Genomic DNA, 17,820 nt, shown 5'->3' on the forward strand with positions numbered 1-17,820 from the left:
ATGGTTCAAGAAGCTTCCTCATGAGGAAGCCTACACCATGGCTGGTGTAAAAAGTCTGGTTTCTTTGTAGCTATTTTAATTCCTTATAACTAAATCTGCAGGTACAGAATCCATGGATATAGGAGCACCACAGTACGTCCACATACTACTACTGACACCTTAAAGCTTTCTTCTTCCTAGCTGCTCCCTTTTGTTCAAATCAGGCCTCAGTACAATGATGTAGCATTTGGGAGAGAAGATGCAGCCCAGAAGTCCAGCACTGGAGGCCAAGATGGAGAAGATCTCCACAGCCACCATGGCTTTTCCGCTTGTGCTCAGGTAGGTTGGCACAAAGGACAGCCACACACTGCAAAAGACCAGCATGCTGAAGGTGATGAACTTGGCTTCATTGAAAGTGTCTGGCAACTTCCTGGCTAAGAAAGCCACAGTGAAGCTGACCGAGGCCAGAAAGCCCATGTAGCCCAGAACAGAGTAAAACATGACAACTGATCCTTCATTACATATCACAGTGATTTTTTCAGGCACTGAGAACATGTCCAAATCTGGGAATGGAGGAGAAGTGACCAGCCAAAGAGCACAAATGCTGACTTGAAGAAGAGAACAGGACAAGACAATAACATGTGCTAATCTTGTTCCCACCCACTTCCGGAAAATGTTGCCTGGCTTGGTAGCCATGAAAGCCACAATCACTGTGGTGGTCTTGGCCAAAACAGAAGCAATAGCCATGGAGAAGATAGTGCCAAAAGCTGTTTGCCGGAAGAGGCAGGTCAACTTATTAGGCTCTCCAATGAAGAGCAAAGAGCAGAGGAAGCAAAGGAGAAGAGAGATGAGGAGAAGGTAGGTGAGGCTGCGGTTGTTGGCTTTGACAATGGGAGTGTCCTGTTTCTTGATGAAGATTCCCAGCACCAGAGCTGTGATAGCAGTAAAGAACAGAGTCAAGGCAGTTAATGTGATGCCCAGAGGTTCTTGGAAAGAGAGAAAACTTGGAATCTTGGGAATGCACTGATCTCGACCCTGGTTTGGATATTGATCTTCTGGGCAGCGGATACAGAAATCCATGTCTGAAAGAGGAACACATTCCCACTTTAAATATACAAGAATATACAAGAACAATGACTTGAATATTGATCTTTTGGGCAGTGAATACAATAATCCATATCTGAAAAAGGAACACATTACTCTTTAAATGTACAATACTAATACTCGTCAGCTTGTCCTCTGTTTCAAGAATATGCCATTCTTGAAAGTGTGACTAGCAACAAATTTTTAAAACTTTCTTAGGCTTAGAAGAAAATCCCAGATCTTCTGAGAAGAAACAGTTGAGAGAAAGGACTTACTGAAATTCTCTTACTTCCTGAAGTACCGTACTGCAGCGGTTCCCAAAGTCCAAGTAGTCCAAATAAGTCCTGGCTGCAGTGGGGGTGACTATTATGTAGTGGGTTCATGCGAATAAAGGAAAGTATAGCGATAACAGCTCAATACGTTTATTCCATCTTCAGAACAGGACCTGGCAATGAATCTGAATGCATCTGACTCAAGACAAACACCCCTGGCATTTTATAGCCTATAGCTCCTCCCAGACTTCCCATGATTGGTACAGTTGAAACATTAACTAGAGGGCCAATCGGATGGTAGGATTTCGATCCGTCATCCGATTGGCCAGCAATAAGTCTGATTTCGATCCTGCATAACTGGCATACATAACAGTAATGATGCAATCCCCAGGGGTGCACTGCTACTGGGGCCAGAGGGAGGCTGTTTTTGCTCACAATAGCAAGCGCTGGCGACCTGGGGATGCAGGGACCCCTGTGGACACCTCCACAGAGCTCTTCAAGCCTATAGGGAAAAAGTGTGATTGCAGACCATGTCCACAATCCACTTTTTTTCTAATGTAAAGAGGTTGTGTTTCCCTTGGCTATAATCTTTGATAGAGGTATTACAACACGGTTTGTTTCACTGCAGTCTGCATGAAATTCCTCAGTGAAATTCCTCAGTGAATATAACATGGTGGTATGGTACGAAAATACCAAGATTTTCACAATTTTGACCAGATGTGGTGTCACCCCACCCAAGTGAGTCACCCAGTGCAGCCCTTACCCTTATTTATTTATTTATTTATTTATTTATTTATTTATCGTATGGCATAAAATAGATGGACATGTATAAATTAGACTAGATCAAATGTCATTGAGCTTGACTGTAATTGATCTACAGGCCCTTACCTTGTAGCGATGCCACTGCCAATTGGCCATGCTCTCTTTTTGTTTCCCTCCAGTCAAATCCAGCAATTTCTGACCATCTTTTCCTTATCTGCATCCCTTCCCCATTTGGTTTAATTCCATTTTCTTTGGATTTAATGGTTGCCATCCTTCAGTCTCGAAAGACTATCGTGTAAGCCTACAGCACCCCGTATTCCGAGGCGGTCTCCCATCCAAGTACTAACCAGGCCCGACCCTGCTTAGCTTCCAAGATCAGATGAGATCGGGCATGTGCAGGGCAACGGTGTGATGCCAATAAACTGGCTATATCTTGACATTCTGCCTGCCTTCTCCATGCTTACTGGTAAATTAGCAGGCTGCCATGTCTGACTGCTCAGAGCCATTGCTATAACTTAGGTTTAAATAAGAACCACTGGGTTCTTTGTTCTCCAGAAAGGGAAGGTTATCCCAGATGTCGTGTCCTCTGCCTGGTTACTTGAGTCTGGCATGGTGACTGTGAATACTGACCAATTTATTCTGATGTTTCTCACTGATCCACTAAGGGTGCAAACCTGACTGCGCCTTGGACTGGCACATGTCCCTTGCGTTGGCCCAGGAGGGTTGCAAATGTGCCGTAAAGCATGTTTGCGCCTCCTTGAGAGTTGGCTGGGCCAGCGCAGGGAAGCCTGCTGGCCTGCAGAGGTTGAATCCAGCCTCCGTGCCTACTCGGGCAGGGAGGGTTGCATTGGCCAAGCTCGTCTGATGCAAGTATCTGGTGAGGGTGAGAAGGAGGTAGGAGAGAGGTATTCTAGGGTTGGGGGAGGACAGGACGGTCCCGGGGATGGGTGGGCGGGGAGTGGGAGGCGGGGCTGGAAACTGGGCGTTATGTTGGATCCCAATCCTGTTCCCCGAGTAGCGTGGAGTGGCTTCAACCTCCGCTCCACCATCTCTGCTGCTACCTCTGCTCCACTGCTGCAACCTTATGCCATGTCCAGAGGTGGAGGAGACCCAGAGGAGGAGACCCAGAGGAGGCACAAGTCAGAGGAGACCCATTGCGGATGTGGTAGCTTACCCGGGGGTAAGGGGAAAAGTTTCCCCTTGCCTCCGGCTGAGACACTTCTGGTTCCAATTTTGCCCTGGATATAGGGCAGGCCTATAGTGCTTGCCTGTTCCAGCACTAAACAGGATTGTGCTGCACATCAGTGAAACAGAGAGTAAGAGGGGTGTGCCAAGGACTAAACCTTGTACGCAACTTCCCTTGGTCATTCTCCAGGTTGCAAAGAGTATGAATACCATTTGGTTTTTCTTGTTGCTAATTGGTGATTAACATTCATTCATTCTCATTTATTTTGAATATGTTTCTATCTAGAAGCTAGACAAAACAGATGGGCAGCCCGTTCCTAACCAACGCTGTCTAATCAGGGCCACACAGTTGTATCCAGTGCTGAGAAGGAGCAGGCTGGAGGTCTCCTTGGATCAAGGAACATTTGTTCCCTTAACCCATCTAGAGCTCCAGCTTGAGCAATGGGGCTACTTCGATCTGGTGCATGCCTGAGAAGCCAAAATTCAGGCCCAGCACAGGGAATAGGATTCAGCATATTGCATACCATATAGACAGCCTTAATGCAGTGGTGTCACTGGGGTTGGGTCACCCTTATTCACTTTGTTTTTAAATATATAACAGTTCAGGTTACCCATCAAATCAGTAACCAACATAACACCAGTGGCCACCTTGATGACACTCACACACCTTGATGACACTCACAATAAGAGTTCTAGCTCTAATGCACGGAAATGAAAGCTGAGTCATCCAAACAACTTATTGGTTCCCTGCTGTGTCATAATAACAGCTCATTGGCTCCCAGAACAATCAGTCTCATTGGTCGGTTTTGAATTGAGTAAATCTGTTTTTTGTGACATAAGGCATTTGTGTTTTTGTTTTCTGCTTAATTGGCCATAATCTTTGATACAATACAGGTAATACAACATGGTTTCTCTCATTACGTTCTGCATGAACCTTCCTTTCCAATGATATATAACATGATGGGATTTTTCATTAGTACACATTTTCCCAAAGGTTTCTAAAATTTTGGCCACTAATGGCCACTAATGGCTAAAATTTTGGCCACTAATGGCCAATAATGGCCACTAATTTTGGCCACTAGTGGCCACTAATTTTGGCCACTCCTCCAAGGGTGTCAACTGGTGTGGTCCATGCCCCCTGCACCCACTACTTACCCCACTAGGCTCTGTCCTCCATGCCCCCGACTGGACACTGGCTGAACTGGCACTTTTCAATTGGACACTTTGTTCCTGTGTAATGATGTGTCTGCATACGTGAAGGGTACATTACCTTCTTGATCTGCGATCATCCCTTCTGCACAGGAAGCACAATCATAGCAGCAAAATTTCTGCCCTTCCTTCCTTTCTCGATGGGAACCAGGGTGGCAGTGCTCATTACAGATAGATAAGGGAGGCACCTATTGATAAACAAAGGGACATGTTTTTTTTGTTTTTTTTCCTGGGAATTTTGCTATATCAATGTTTTGCTGGTTAAAAAGAGTGATTATGGCATTAAATAATAACATCTGTGATCTCAATCGTGGCACATTCACTGGGAAAATATGTATTATAGTCTGCATAAATACAAATGGACAATGATTACAATTTTCATTCATTGACAGACCAATGCTACATCTAGATGGAAACAGTGCTAGAGAAATACCTTTGAGAAGTTCAAAGGCAAGATATGGTGGAAAAGAATATCTGTTGCCTCGTAGCCACCAACTCTTGGTGGTCAGAGATGATCCATACTAAGCCCACACTAAGCCCACACTAAGGCCATACTAAGCTTCCTTTGATTCTATAATCACCTTTGACTCCATGCTAAGAGCTAATCTTTGCACAGGCATCCACTCTGTATAATCATTCAGTTAACAAATACGCACATCTGTTCTTGAGCTACCCTTTATTTCAAAGGTGAGTGCACAAGAGGGGGTTCCAATTTCCAAGTATAGCTGTACATAGTCAGCCCAAAATCATTATTGGTCTAGATTGGGGTGCCCAAACCCCAGCCCGGCGGCCACTTGCGGCCCTCGAGGATCTGGCCCACGGGGAGCCCCAGTCCCCAATGAACCTCTGGCCCTTGGTAGAATTGCCAGAGCCTGCGCTTGCCCGATGCAACTGCTCTCAGTGTGAGGGCGACTCTTTGACCTCGCACATGAACTGTGGGACAAGGGCTCCCTCCACTGCTTGCTGTTTCACTTCTGTGATGCAGCAGCAAACAAAAGGCTGGTCTTGCTTTGTGCAAGGCCTTTTATAGGCCTTGCGCTATTGCAAAACCTTCATTCATTCATACAAGTTCCATCTCTCAGATATCCATTTATGCAAATTTATTCAAATTTGAAATGTAAGTTAATTCTTTTTTATTCCCGGCCCCCGACACAGTGTCAGAGAGATGATGTGGCCCTCCCGCCACAAAGTTTGGACACCCGTGGTCTAGAGCAATGATTCCCAAACTCCTCCAAGGGTGTTGGGTCCATGGTGGGTTGTTGCAGGGGTGGGCGGGAGCAGGGCGGGTACCCCGACAAGGCTGCAACGACAGTGGCTGCAGATTGGCCCTGAAAGAGGCTGCTGGGTGGCCCCTTCAGCGCTATGGAGTTCCAGAGACATCCCTGGGTATCTGATCGTGGAACTCACTCTGCGATCAAACAAAATGGAAGTGAGCTCCGAGAGCAGGTAAGAGCTCACTACAGATATGTGAAGGGTTTCAGAGATTGCTGCAAGCCTCCAGGACCCTCCAGCAGGCTGCAGGATGACCCCAGGTATGAGGGGATGTCCCTGGGTCTTGTGGTGCTGTGATCACTGTGTCGCTGTTGGGGACCCATTCTTGGGCCACTCCCCTTAAGGGGGAATGGCCCATTTCCCATTCCCCTGGTGGGTCGCGGCCTACCAGTTTGGGAAACACTCGTCTAGATCAAAAGAGTGAAAATTGGAGTTGTCCTTTATGAAGCTTGCTAGGAGGTGGTGCCTTCACAAACATGTACATTCCTCATAACTCATTGAGAGATTACCCTGATAGTGTGTTCACCAGTCTCACTTGATTAGTGATATAATACATGGGCAGCCCAATCCTATCCTACTACCATGGGCCAATGTAGCAGGGTCAGCGTAGCCTGTGCCACATCCTATGCTTGGGCTGCCTAAGCTGGAGGTCTCCTTTAGGTAAGGGGACATTTGTCCCCTTACCCTGGGGTAAGCCTCAGGATCTGATATGAGGTTACTTGGACCTGTGCAAGCTCTACAAATGGCACAAGTGCACATTGCCTCATGTTGGTGGATCGGGGACAGGACAGGGGATAGAACCAGTGTGTGTGGCTGCCATCAATCCTGCTCTCTCCTGGGCCCAGTCCTACAAACTCCTGCCCCCAGCACCACTCTCCCCAACAATGTTAACCCACTCTGCACCTTCTCCCGACCTCTCTTCTCCCTTGCGCTGCTGAGCATGGAGCTCACCTAACTTAGCACTTGTCACTCCTTGACCCACGAGCTTGGGCTAGTTAAAGCCTTCACATTGGCCTCAGAAACTGCTACGCCATTGCCAAGCACTTTGCAACAGTTTCACAACGGCTTGCACCGGAACACCACACTGGCACCGGTCTTGTTATGTAGTATTCACATTCATGTACTCAACGGTGCCATGATATTCCTACCTGAGTCAACTGTTCATGCCACTCAATTCTGTCCTCATTAATGATGAGCTCTTTCCCTGAGCTCTTTCCATGAGTCTGAGGATCCAGCCTTCCCACTTTGACTCGGACGTACGAATCGTTCTCAAAAGTGATCAAGTTTGTAATATCAAATCCACCTGCTAATTCTCCATGTTCATTGAACCTAATTTCATCTCCACAACTGTTGTTGAATGAGATCCTCAGAAGACGTGAGTGGAGCTAGGTGGAAAGACAAAGAGAGTCAATGAACATATAAAACATTATGGTATTCCTGCTATGATTTTCCCTCAAATGTTCCCTTATCCAGGGATAAGCCTCTGAGTCTCCAAGCCTCTGAGGCCTGGCTGGGCCTGCCTGCATCGGACAGAAACCTGTGTGGCTTCAGGTCAATGGATTGTGTTTGGGAACAGAGCCTAGAATTGGCAGGAAACACTGCACACAAACCCTCTCAGTTCGTGTGCCTAATCCACTCTCCTCCAAGCTTGATTGCCACCCCATTCTGCCAAGCCCCCACTCTATTCCCACAGTCCCTTGAACTCCCCGTCCTCCTCCTCCTACCTCACCCGGTGTTTTACCCGGGTCAGCGGATCTTCCCCGGTCCACTGGAATATGGCTCCAGGCGCCCCGCTAATGCTCTGATAGCGCATGACTTCATGTGCTGCTGGAGCACCTTTTACAATTGCTGTAAAGCGGTTTACACTGGCAGAATGCCTACTAGCAGGGCAGCCCAGTATAGGGCTCCCCAAATATAAGACCGCAATCCCATGCACAACAACCTGGAAGTAAGGGCAAATTCCTATAGTCACCCGGTGCTAATTAATACACTGAATAACTTCCAAACATAAATCCATGATTTCAACCTATATTTATGAAAACGATTGTCCTGACAGACTCATCAATGCCCAGCACTCATCCCCACACATGCAGACTCCAGTCTGCCTGTGTCTGGCTGTGCTTGCTTACTGTTTCTGTGGCGTGGAAAACCATATGGTGCCAGCATTGCAATGGGGCGAGGAGCAGGGTGTTTCGACCAGGAGGCAGGAAATGGTTAATGTGAGCAAAAGGGGGAGGGGGGACTAGACTCTCTGATCTCATCTCTGATAGGAAGGAATGAACAGATGATCACTAGACAAAGGATGGGCATTCTGATATTTCCATTGGCTGAGGGAGGAGCTGAGGGGGTTCTTGCCTTACATATGATTTGAAAAGCCCAGGGAGACAGAGGAGTCAGGGAAGGGGGGGGGGCAATTCAAAGTGATCATATTTTGCATGGCATGGCTGGTGGGAAGGGGTAACCCTCATGGAATGACCGGCTGCAGTGGGACTACTTCTGAGTAGGGCTGCCAAGGATCGGGTCATCAACTCGAGTCACCCCTAACTTAACTCGAGTTAAAGGGGGTGGTGACTTGGCGACTTGACTCGAGTCAAGTCACACTGGGTTTTCCTATCCCTGGTAATAATTACCTGCCAGGGCTCCATACTCAGCCTGCCAAGATACCCTATATTCCTGTGTCTGGGTCCAGATGAATACATGAGGTGCAGGGCATGTGCCAAAGCATGGACAGCATTATAGATGCTGTAGCTGTGGCCTGTCATGTCCATTTCAAATGAAGGCGCAGGGAGGGTCTCCAACTCCTCCTCCCCAGAACAAGGTTCTCTATTCTTTGTTGATGAATCCAGTTTTTGAAATGAGCAGCTGAACACTTGCTCCCAGAAAATCTTGATAAAACCATCTCCTTTTGCCTGCAAGGGGTCTAGATCATGAAGAAATTCAGTGAAGCCCTGATGCTCACTTGAATGAATTGCGAAGGAAAGAGCACCATGGAATGTGCCATCACGGAATGGTTGTATGTCCAGCATCTTGTAATAGGTGTTGCTTGTGAAGTCAATTTGGGCCGTTATAATCCACACTTTCCCAGCAGGGATTTTATACCCAGGAAGCATCATAGGGACAATTATTCTTTCTGCCACCCATAAAAGATCTGATAACCATATAATGGATGTTATTTCCCCATAGATCACAATGACATTGGCTGTGCTCTCCATGAAAACTGGCATCCTGTTCAAGACTTCTTCAATGAATTTATTTACTCTAATATTAGGAATTTTATTGATAGCTCTTGCAGTGAAGGCTGAGCAGAATCCCATCTGGGAGAGCATGGGTTCCAGAACTTGCAAGAAATTGTCCCCAGCTTCATTATCCATGGTGATGATTCCAACCCATCTCCAGCCGAAATGCAGAAGTAACTGAACCATTCCCCAGTACTGAAGGGATTCATTGGGGACCATGCGATAGAAGGAAGGGAAATCAGATTTATCATTTTTGGCTGGTACAAAAGAGCCATATGAAAACTTGGAAGAAGAAAAAAAGCAGAAGTTCATATTAGGGAGGAACCGGGATTATCAACATTTCACTGTGTTTATTTTATAACTATTGCTAGGTGTTAATATCTTTGCTAACTTTACTCTACCTTTCCATTTTGTTCTGAGAAACCCTTTTGGCAACTTGCACAGGCTTAAAAACAGAATTGTATTTTCACACATATCAAAATATTCCTATAAAAGCAGTTTTGAACACAATCTATGCAGATCTTCTCCATTTTAGAAAGCACAGTGCAACTCCATTGTTACAAGAAATAAAAGGTAATTGTTGAGGGGGCGCAGAGGAGGCCATTTTGTGCAAACTCAAAATTTCTATGGCTCAACTTGTATATACACTTTGTTTAATGTAACCCCATAGTGAACGCAATGGGACTTATAACCGAGTAGAAATGAGTAGAATCTAAAATCAAAAGTCTATGTTTTATTTTAAAGCCTCAATCCTAAATATACTTAATTCAGAAGACAATGGTCATTTAAATAATATTTGTGACCAAATAATCATGTCTTGCATAGCAACATTAAATAAAACTTGAATTGAGGTTTCTCTTGCAGGGTTTTCTAAAATGTAACTTTTTTATGAGGACCAAGAGTGGGGAAATGTTTTGATATATCAGTTCACAGTTGCTATTCCATTGGTCAAAAGATGAACATTTAAGAGTTGCATGAAAAGAATACTTTACATCAAGATATGCTCATTAAAAAAAAAAAAAAAAAAAAAACTGTTCAGATGATGTCTGGAATCAGGACTGCATGATGAACTTGTCTTGATTATATTTGATTTCCCTTAACACACACCTTATTAAATAAGACCACCATCACATTTCATGCACCAATGTGCTCACTGTCCACTGACACAGAATCTATCCAATTTTTACTAGAATTATTACATTATTTGAAATATTTATATCCTGCCTTTCCCAAACTGAAGCAAATGCCCAAGTCAGCTTGCAAAATTCATTAATAAAATATACAATGTATTCCAACAATGAGTGGTCTGATCTTTCTATCACCCATGTTTCATTGGAGGCTGATCTTTCCATCACCTGTGTTTCATCTGCACAGTGCTTTTTTTGTAAAAAAAAAAAAAAAAAAAAAAAAAAAAAGCTGCAGGAACTCATGACTTGTTAATCTTTTATTTATTTATTTATTTATTCATTCATTCATTCATTCATTCATCTCATTTCTTTCTCTTTAAATCCCCATTCCCCAACTACTTAAGAACTAGAAAATGAGGGGAGATCTTCAAGGGAGAAGAACATAAAGAGACAGACAACCTCAGGAGCGCACACCAAGGATTATATCACGGCTTGTTGCATGTATTTGCAAATATGTAACAACCCAAAAAATTAATTAAAACTTTTAAAACATTTAATAAATATTGATAAAACAATTGATGAAGGCAAAATATAAAAAAATGATTACACATTACATCACTCTACAGATTTGTTTGAACCCAAATCAATTAGCACACAGGGGAGAGGGGGCACAAAAGATGGGTTAATGAATTGGTTAATAAACAAGTTATGGATCAAAAATCATGTGGTCACATACCCTCTATTGGTTCAAGACATTGAAACATGATTGGTGCAAAAAAAAAAGAGTAATATGTGATCAGATAACAATGAATGCGCAATATAAGCACACAAGGGGGGGAGCAGAAGAATAAACACAAAAGATGAATTGTAAAATAGATAAATTATATAATACCAGAATATAATATATTTTACAACTCATCTTGAACCAATAGAGGGTGTGTTACCACATGATTTTTGATTCATAACTTCATAACTTAATCAATTCATTAACCCATCTTTTGTGGTTCCCCCCTTTACCCTGTGTACTATGTCCCCATTATAATAATAGTGATTAAATATAGTCTAAAAAACCAAAAATTAATAGACAACAGTGATCTGACCTACTGCACAGAGGAATACATATTTCCTAAGTGTAATTATAATGCAGCAAGGACACTTAAGCTTCCCCATTTATAGTTAAAAACCTAAATCTCCTGTTGATGACATTACAAAGCTACTAAATTATTAGTAATAATTTTTGCTTAATTAATTTAGATCAGCCAAGCCTTATATTAATAACTATAAAAATGAATGAATTACTTGCTTCTGAGTAGACCTGCATAGGCTTGGGCTGCAATCCCATCCATATTTTCCTGGGAGTAAGCCCCACTGAACACAAGGGGACTTACTTCTCAGTAGACATGCCTAGGCTGTCTCAGGTGCAGGGGCTGCACCAGCCAGCTTCCTTCCCCCCTCTTCTGCCAAGCCAGTACCTGGATGCTGCAACCCATCTCCCTGGCTGGCTGTCCCTCGCCGTCCTCCTCCTCCTCCTCCTCAGCACATGTCCCCACGCCCTCACCGGCTTGGTAGCTGTGCGGGAAGCAGAGCGTGGGGAGAGGAAAGGCGGGCTGGGCTCAGGCGAGAGCTGTGAGTGCGGTGAGGCAGGGGCAGTGCTTTTTTTGTTAAAAAAAAATAAAAGTTGCAGGAACCCACTTACAAGAACAAGGTTAAGATTAACAAGTGTAATCTTTTATTTATTTACCTCCCCACCTAAAAAAAAAAAAAAAAGAAGAATAAAAAAAATCATTCCTTATTGGGATTTGAACCCCCAACCTCTAGCTCCATAAACCAGTACTTTAACAATTGAGCTATAGAAAGTCTTAAGCTTGGGGTGTTTGGAACTAATACTTGGGGCACTGATAGCCACCAGGTGGGCTCAAGACTTATATCTTAGTTCTGAACACTTTAACTCTAGGCTTTCCTATGGCCCAATGGAGAGGGTGCTGGGCTTTTGGGCACAAGGTTGGAGGTTTGAATCCCTCCCTAACCAGCAGTGCTGGGCAGCGCAGGGAGGGAAAAAAAGGTGGGGGCCAGCAGGAGGGGGGAAAAGGTGGGGGCCAGGAGGAGGGGAAAAAAGGTGCCGGAACGCCGTTCCACTGTGTTCCATTACAAAAAAAAGCCCTGCATCTGCAGGACCCACAAGAAATCAGGTCACAACCCATCAGGAAGGTCCCAACCCATAGTTTGAGAAACCGGGTGCAGTCCTAACCTCTTATGTCAGTGCTTTCCAGCAGTGGCATAGCAGTGCCAATGGGACATGGGCTATATCTGAGTTTCAATCACGGAGGCCTCCTCAAAGTAAGGGAATGTTTTTTGTTTTTTCCCCCCCTTACTTTAGAGCTGCATTGCCCTTATGTCAGTGATGGAAAGCACTGACATAAGGGGTTAGGATTGTGCCCTAAGTTGATCATTAAAGTATGAAACCAAAACTATCGAATCTTTTGGGTGGGGGGAGAGATAACTGTTTGGTTCAGAGAGAAGCTGCCAAGTCATATCACTATTAACAGAGTCACAGAGGAGAGACATCAACCTATCCCCCAAACGTCAGACAAAATAGATAAAATTCCTCCCTCTTATTCTGAACCACCTAATTCTAACAAACTGGATAAAGGAAATTATTTTGAGATCAGGCAAAACTCCCATCCCCTCCCAGGTCAAACCTGTGGAATCTTGTAAACACTTAAGATGTCTTCCATATATGCAGAGGTATCACGATCAAGTCCCCCAATGGCTCCCATCACATAGTTTTGGACACCACATCTGTAGTTGGGAACAAATCTAGCTGACTTGAAGAGAATGTCCAGAGTGGTACGGTAGGTCATCCTTTCATTCAGGTGGCTGTCATAGATGCGGAACCCAAGACTGACATTGGGCAAGATATCAGGGTTCTCATTGACCTCCTCTACAGCGAATGCCAAGGCCAGGAGATGCTGGTAGAGCTTAGTCACCACACTGCAAGTAAAAGTGTATGGTTGTAGTTGTACAGAAGAAATTTATGATGCCTATGATCACATAATTGTCCATGCTTGGCCTTAAGGATTCAGCTGCCTTACTCTAAGGCAGAGGAGCAATCCAGCAGAGTGGGTCATGACTGCGTTTCACTGGAAACAAGAGAAATCTGTCACAGTGATCAGCTGCTGAAATTTGCCCCCATAGATTTGCCAGTTCAAAAAAAAATGTCATAGTCATTCATAGTCCTTCACTTCAGTGCTGCCTTGGGTGCTCTTCAGGAAGAAAGGCAGAGTATAAATAAATAAATAAATAAATAAATAAATAAATAAATAAATAAATGGGGACTAGGACTGCAATCTTATACACCATTACCAAGAGGAAGTCCAATTTAATGCTTTCTTTTGAGGAACTGAGTGTTGTGCCATAGATGTATTCTAATGTGGTTTCTAGAATTTCATCAGTTTCTATCCATTCATTCATTTCTTTTATATTGCATCTCTTCTTTAAAAAAAAAAAAATCAAATGTTTACATTTACACAACTACAAGAACCACAGAACTAAAATCAAAACGGACTCCATGAAGAGGGGAGAAAGGGGAATTCCTTACACTAGAAGATTCTTCACCCGTTCCTGAGAAGGATGTTTTGTGAAGGAATAGCTGGGCACCATGTAGTAGATGTGAGATGCCATCCCTCCAATGAGAATGTCACCCGGCTGGTACCACTCTCGTGGAATGTGTAGGGGATCGTTTCCAGAGCACTTAGCGGCGCGTCCTTTGTACCCCATATGAGGGAGCAGCAGTAGCAGCAGTAACAGCAGCACAGGCTCCATCATGCTGCTCAAAGGTCTTCTCCCTGGTGCTGGAATCTGCCAGATGGCTCTCCACAGCTTCGTATGCAGCATTTACCAGGTTAGAGCATGCCGGTGTTCACGGCAAACAACTTGGCCACTGCATGTCTTCAGAGGACAGAGATCCACCTTATTCTAATCTCGGTTGTGTTAGAAAACAAGCCTGGAATCCTGGCAGGGAGACAAGAATTTGAAGTCCTACATATATCTAGTGGGAAGAGGTTCTAGGAACAGAGTCTTGTCTGCCTCTTAATTCCAAATCTTAATTGTTATTGGCACATGGGGATATTTATAGGTTTTTCCAACTGGCCTGATGTTTACATTTTCCTGATGCCTTCTTTGGAACCACCAGATTTCGGCCAAGCGAAATAATTATAGCATAGGGAAAATTACAGAGAAGAAAACTGGTTCTGTTTGGTTCTCCCAGTGATGTAATTGGTTGAAGAACTAAGATGAAGCAAACATGTTTGTCAGATGTGAAGGCTTCTTCCCACTTCTCCTTAGTGGGATGGAAAGTGGTAACAAGGTTGAAATGATCAAAGTGTCCTTTGTGTATTCATCTATCCAAGCAGCTAGTGGCAGGCACAATCTACTGTTTAATTCAAATATGCCAAAAAGACCCTAAATTATCTCAAAAGACTCTGTGTGCACAACTGTTTGCCCTGTCCCAGGGGCCTCTGCATATATTTGAGAACTGTGACATATCCAAGTACTCTGAATGGATGAAGAGAGCCATTTGTGCATAAAACCGGACATGGGTGGGACTTTGTGGAGCTTCCCTTAATAAAGTATCTTCAAAATTATAGAAAAATAATTCTATTTCTTCAAAAAATAGAAAACTTAAAAGAATATGGGGAAGTAGCAGGCCTAAAAATAAATTACCAGAAGACCAAAATGATACGTAAAAATATAAAAGACAACGATATAGAACGATTAAAAGAATTTGGACTACAGATAACAAACAAAGTAAACTATCTAGGAATTATAATTACCAAAAAGGCAAGCACATTAATGGAAGACAACTATATTAAATTAATGAAAGTAATAAAAAAGGATTTGGAGAAATATAATAAATTGCAACTATCCCTAATGGGAAGAATAGCTCTATTGAAAATGAAAATATTACCAAAATTAATGTTTTTATTCCAGATTATTTTGAAGAGAACTTTTTTTGAAGAATGGATAAAATTACTACAAAATTTGTCTGGCAAGGTAAAAATATCGAGAATAAGACTGAAATTACTTCAAGAGGATAAAAAAAGAGCAGGGTTTGGATTACCAGATTGGGAATTATATTATCAAGCAGCAGCTTTAAACTGGATAAAAGATTGGGGACTCATACCAAATTCAAAAATTTTAACACTAGAAGCACATGACCTACAAATAGGCTGGCACACATTCCTGTTTTATGATAAAGTCAAACAGCATGGATATTTTAAACAACACATTTTAAGAAGATCTTTAATCTGGATATGGGATCAGATAAAATACAAGATCTATTCTAAATTACCCAGATGGATAAAACCGCTTGAAATAGCAACTTATCTGAACTGGATTAAAAAAGACCAAAATAAATCATATAACGATCTGCTGAATATTAAAGGACAGATCCTAAGTAAGTCTGAGTTAGAAGAGAAAGGAATAAAATTGGACTGGTGGAACAAAATGCAAATAAGAACAAGATCATGAGCAGACCAAAACATAGGTTTTTATGAAGAAGACATAAGTTTTGATAAAATATTTTTGATTGATGAGGAGAAGTATATAAAAAAATGTATAATTTTCTCCTTGAGATAAGAATGGAGGACGAGACAGTTAAAGATGCAATGGTGTGTTGGGCAAAAAAAATTCAGATATATCGATGGATGACTGGAACCAAATTTGGAATACAAATATTAAGATAACTAAAGCAGTGTCATTTAAAGAGAATTTATATAAAATGTTTTATAGATGATGATGATGATGATGATGATGATGATGATGATGATGATTACTATTATTGTTTATATACCACTTTTCAACTAAAAGTTCACAAAGTGGTTTACAGAGAAAAATCAAATAACTAAATGGCTCCCTGTCCCAAAAGGGCTCACAATCTAAAAAACTGCAAAAGAATACCAGCAGGCAGCCACTAGAACAGACAGTGCTAGTGTGAGGAGGGCCAGTTACTCTCCCCCTGCTAAAAAAGGAGCACCCACTTGAAAAAGTGCCCCTTACCCAATTAGCAGGGGTTATATGGTAGCATTAGTTAGATGGTATCTAACTCCAGAGAAATTAGCAAAAATAACTTATCAAATAACTGTTGGAAATGTAAAGAAGTTGAAGGAACTTTTTATCAGTTCCTTTTTATCAGTTTGGGCAGGAGGTCTGGTCTAGAGGGTAGAGCCTCCATTTGCCTGAAGATTAACATCCACAAGGTCGCCAGTTCGAGGCCACCGGCACCGTGCGACCTTGAAGCAGCTGGCAAGCTGCAGCTGAGCTGTTCCATCTGCTCGGAGCGTGGGAGGATGGAGGCCAGAATGTTAAACCAGATCGGAGTAACACCTTGAATGTAGTGGTTCTTGAAAGAAAGAACCTTCTTTCAATTTGTAAAAATCCCTGCGTGGATTTAATAAGCCTGCCTATGTAAACCGCCTTGAATAAAGTCTTGAATAAAGACCAAGAAAGGTGGTATATAAATACTGTATATTATTATTATTATTATTATTATTATTATTATTATTATTATTATTATTATCATATGTGGTGAACATGTGAAAAAGCAAAGAAATACTGAAAAATGATACATAAATTGTTGCAAGAGATATCGCAGTGTGTATTACCATTCAAACCAGAAATATTTCTCCTAAATGTGACATCAGAAATTGAAGACCAATGTAAGAAATACCTTATTGTACATATTGCTACAGCGGCAAGAATATTGTTTGCGCAAAAATGGAAATCTACAGATGTACCAACTAGAGAAAATTTAATGGACAAAATTTATGAAATAGCAGAAATGGAAGTTTTAACAGAAAGAATGAAAGAAAGAGATCTGGAAGCCTTTTTATCACTGGATAGATAATTTCAGTTAAACATTATTGAGTGTTTCAGTAAATTAAATTTTTATACTGATAAATATGATAGCCTTTGTACTGATGATTATTATGTTTGTTTGTTTGTTTTTTAATTGAATGATGCATGTGGTAATCTAGGGCCAATACCCTCATGTGTAACCTGTGTTGTACCTGCCCTAAATATAATCCATTTTTCTTACCTGTATCTGTAATACAGATAAGACAGGGGCTCTCCTGGTTTGGAAATCCTCGATGCAGGTGCTGGACTATCGGCATGCGCTGAATGGGGTTGAACTACCTCTGAAGGAGTAGGTCTGCAGCTTGGGGGTCCACTTGGACTTGCAGCTGCTCCTGGATTCCTAGGTGGCGGCTGTGGCTAGGGGGGCCTTCGCTCAGCTTTGGCTGGTGCGCCAGCTGAGGCCGTATTTGGATCGTGTAGACCTGGCCACGGTGATCCATGCCACGGTGACATCAAGGTTAGATTATTGTAACGTGCTTTATGTTGGGCTGCCCCTGAAGATGGTTAGGAAACTGCAATTAGTGCAGAATGCAGCGGCCAGTGTGGTTAGTAGAGGTAGGCGGTTTGACTCGGTCAGCCGCTTCTCCAGAGGCTATATTGGCTGCCCATTCGTATCCGGGCCCAATTCAAGGTGCTGGTTTCGAACTTTAAAGCCCTATAGTGCTCTGGGCCAGGGTATCTTAGAGATCGTCTACTTCCGTACAATCTGGCTCGTCCTCTTAGGTAATCAGAGAAGGCCTTTTTACAAGTGCCGCCGCCTAAAGAGGTACGTGGGGCAGC

The 17,820-nt window shown here is 42.9% G+C and overlaps 1 protein-coding gene across 1 annotated transcript; it reads right to left on the reverse strand.

Moving 5' to 3' along the window:
• Window positions 1–159: 159 nt before the first annotated feature.
• LOC136653710 (vomeronasal type-2 receptor 26-like) lies at window positions 160–9,217 on the reverse strand. The gene is made up of 4 exons (XM_066630593.1): window positions 8,393–9,217; window positions 6,911–7,147; window positions 4,552–4,678; window positions 160–1,061 (listed from the first exon to the last, which is right to left on the reverse strand). The coding sequence occupies exons 1-4, from the start codon at window positions 9,215–9,217 to the stop codon at window positions 160–162; spliced, it is 2,091 nt and encodes a 696-aa protein (XP_066486690.1).
• Between the last annotated feature and the right edge of the window lie 8,603 nt (window positions 9,218–17,820).

The sequence above is a fragment of the Tiliqua scincoides genome, chromosome 5 (genome assembly GCF_035046505.1).
Source record: "Tiliqua scincoides isolate rTilSci1 chromosome 5, rTilSci1.hap2, whole genome shotgun sequence".
NCBI lineage: Eukaryota > Metazoa > Chordata > Lepidosauria > Squamata > Scincidae > Tiliqua > Tiliqua scincoides.

Bases quoted from the DNA above. Each gene is read 5' to 3' on its own strand.
- LOC136653710 (XM_066630593.1), bottom strand. From the start codon at position 9,217: ATGGTCCCCAATGAATCCCTTCAGTACTGGGGAATGGTTCAGTTACTT. The intron at 7,148-8,392 runs GTAATTATTACC...CTTTCCACCTAG, and splicing joins TGAGTATGGAGCCCTGGCAG to CTCCACTCACGTCTTCTGAG. The intron at 4,679-6,910 runs GTAGGAATATCA...GTTTATCAATAG, and splicing joins GGCATGAACAGTTGACTCAG to GTGCCTCCCTTATCTATCTG.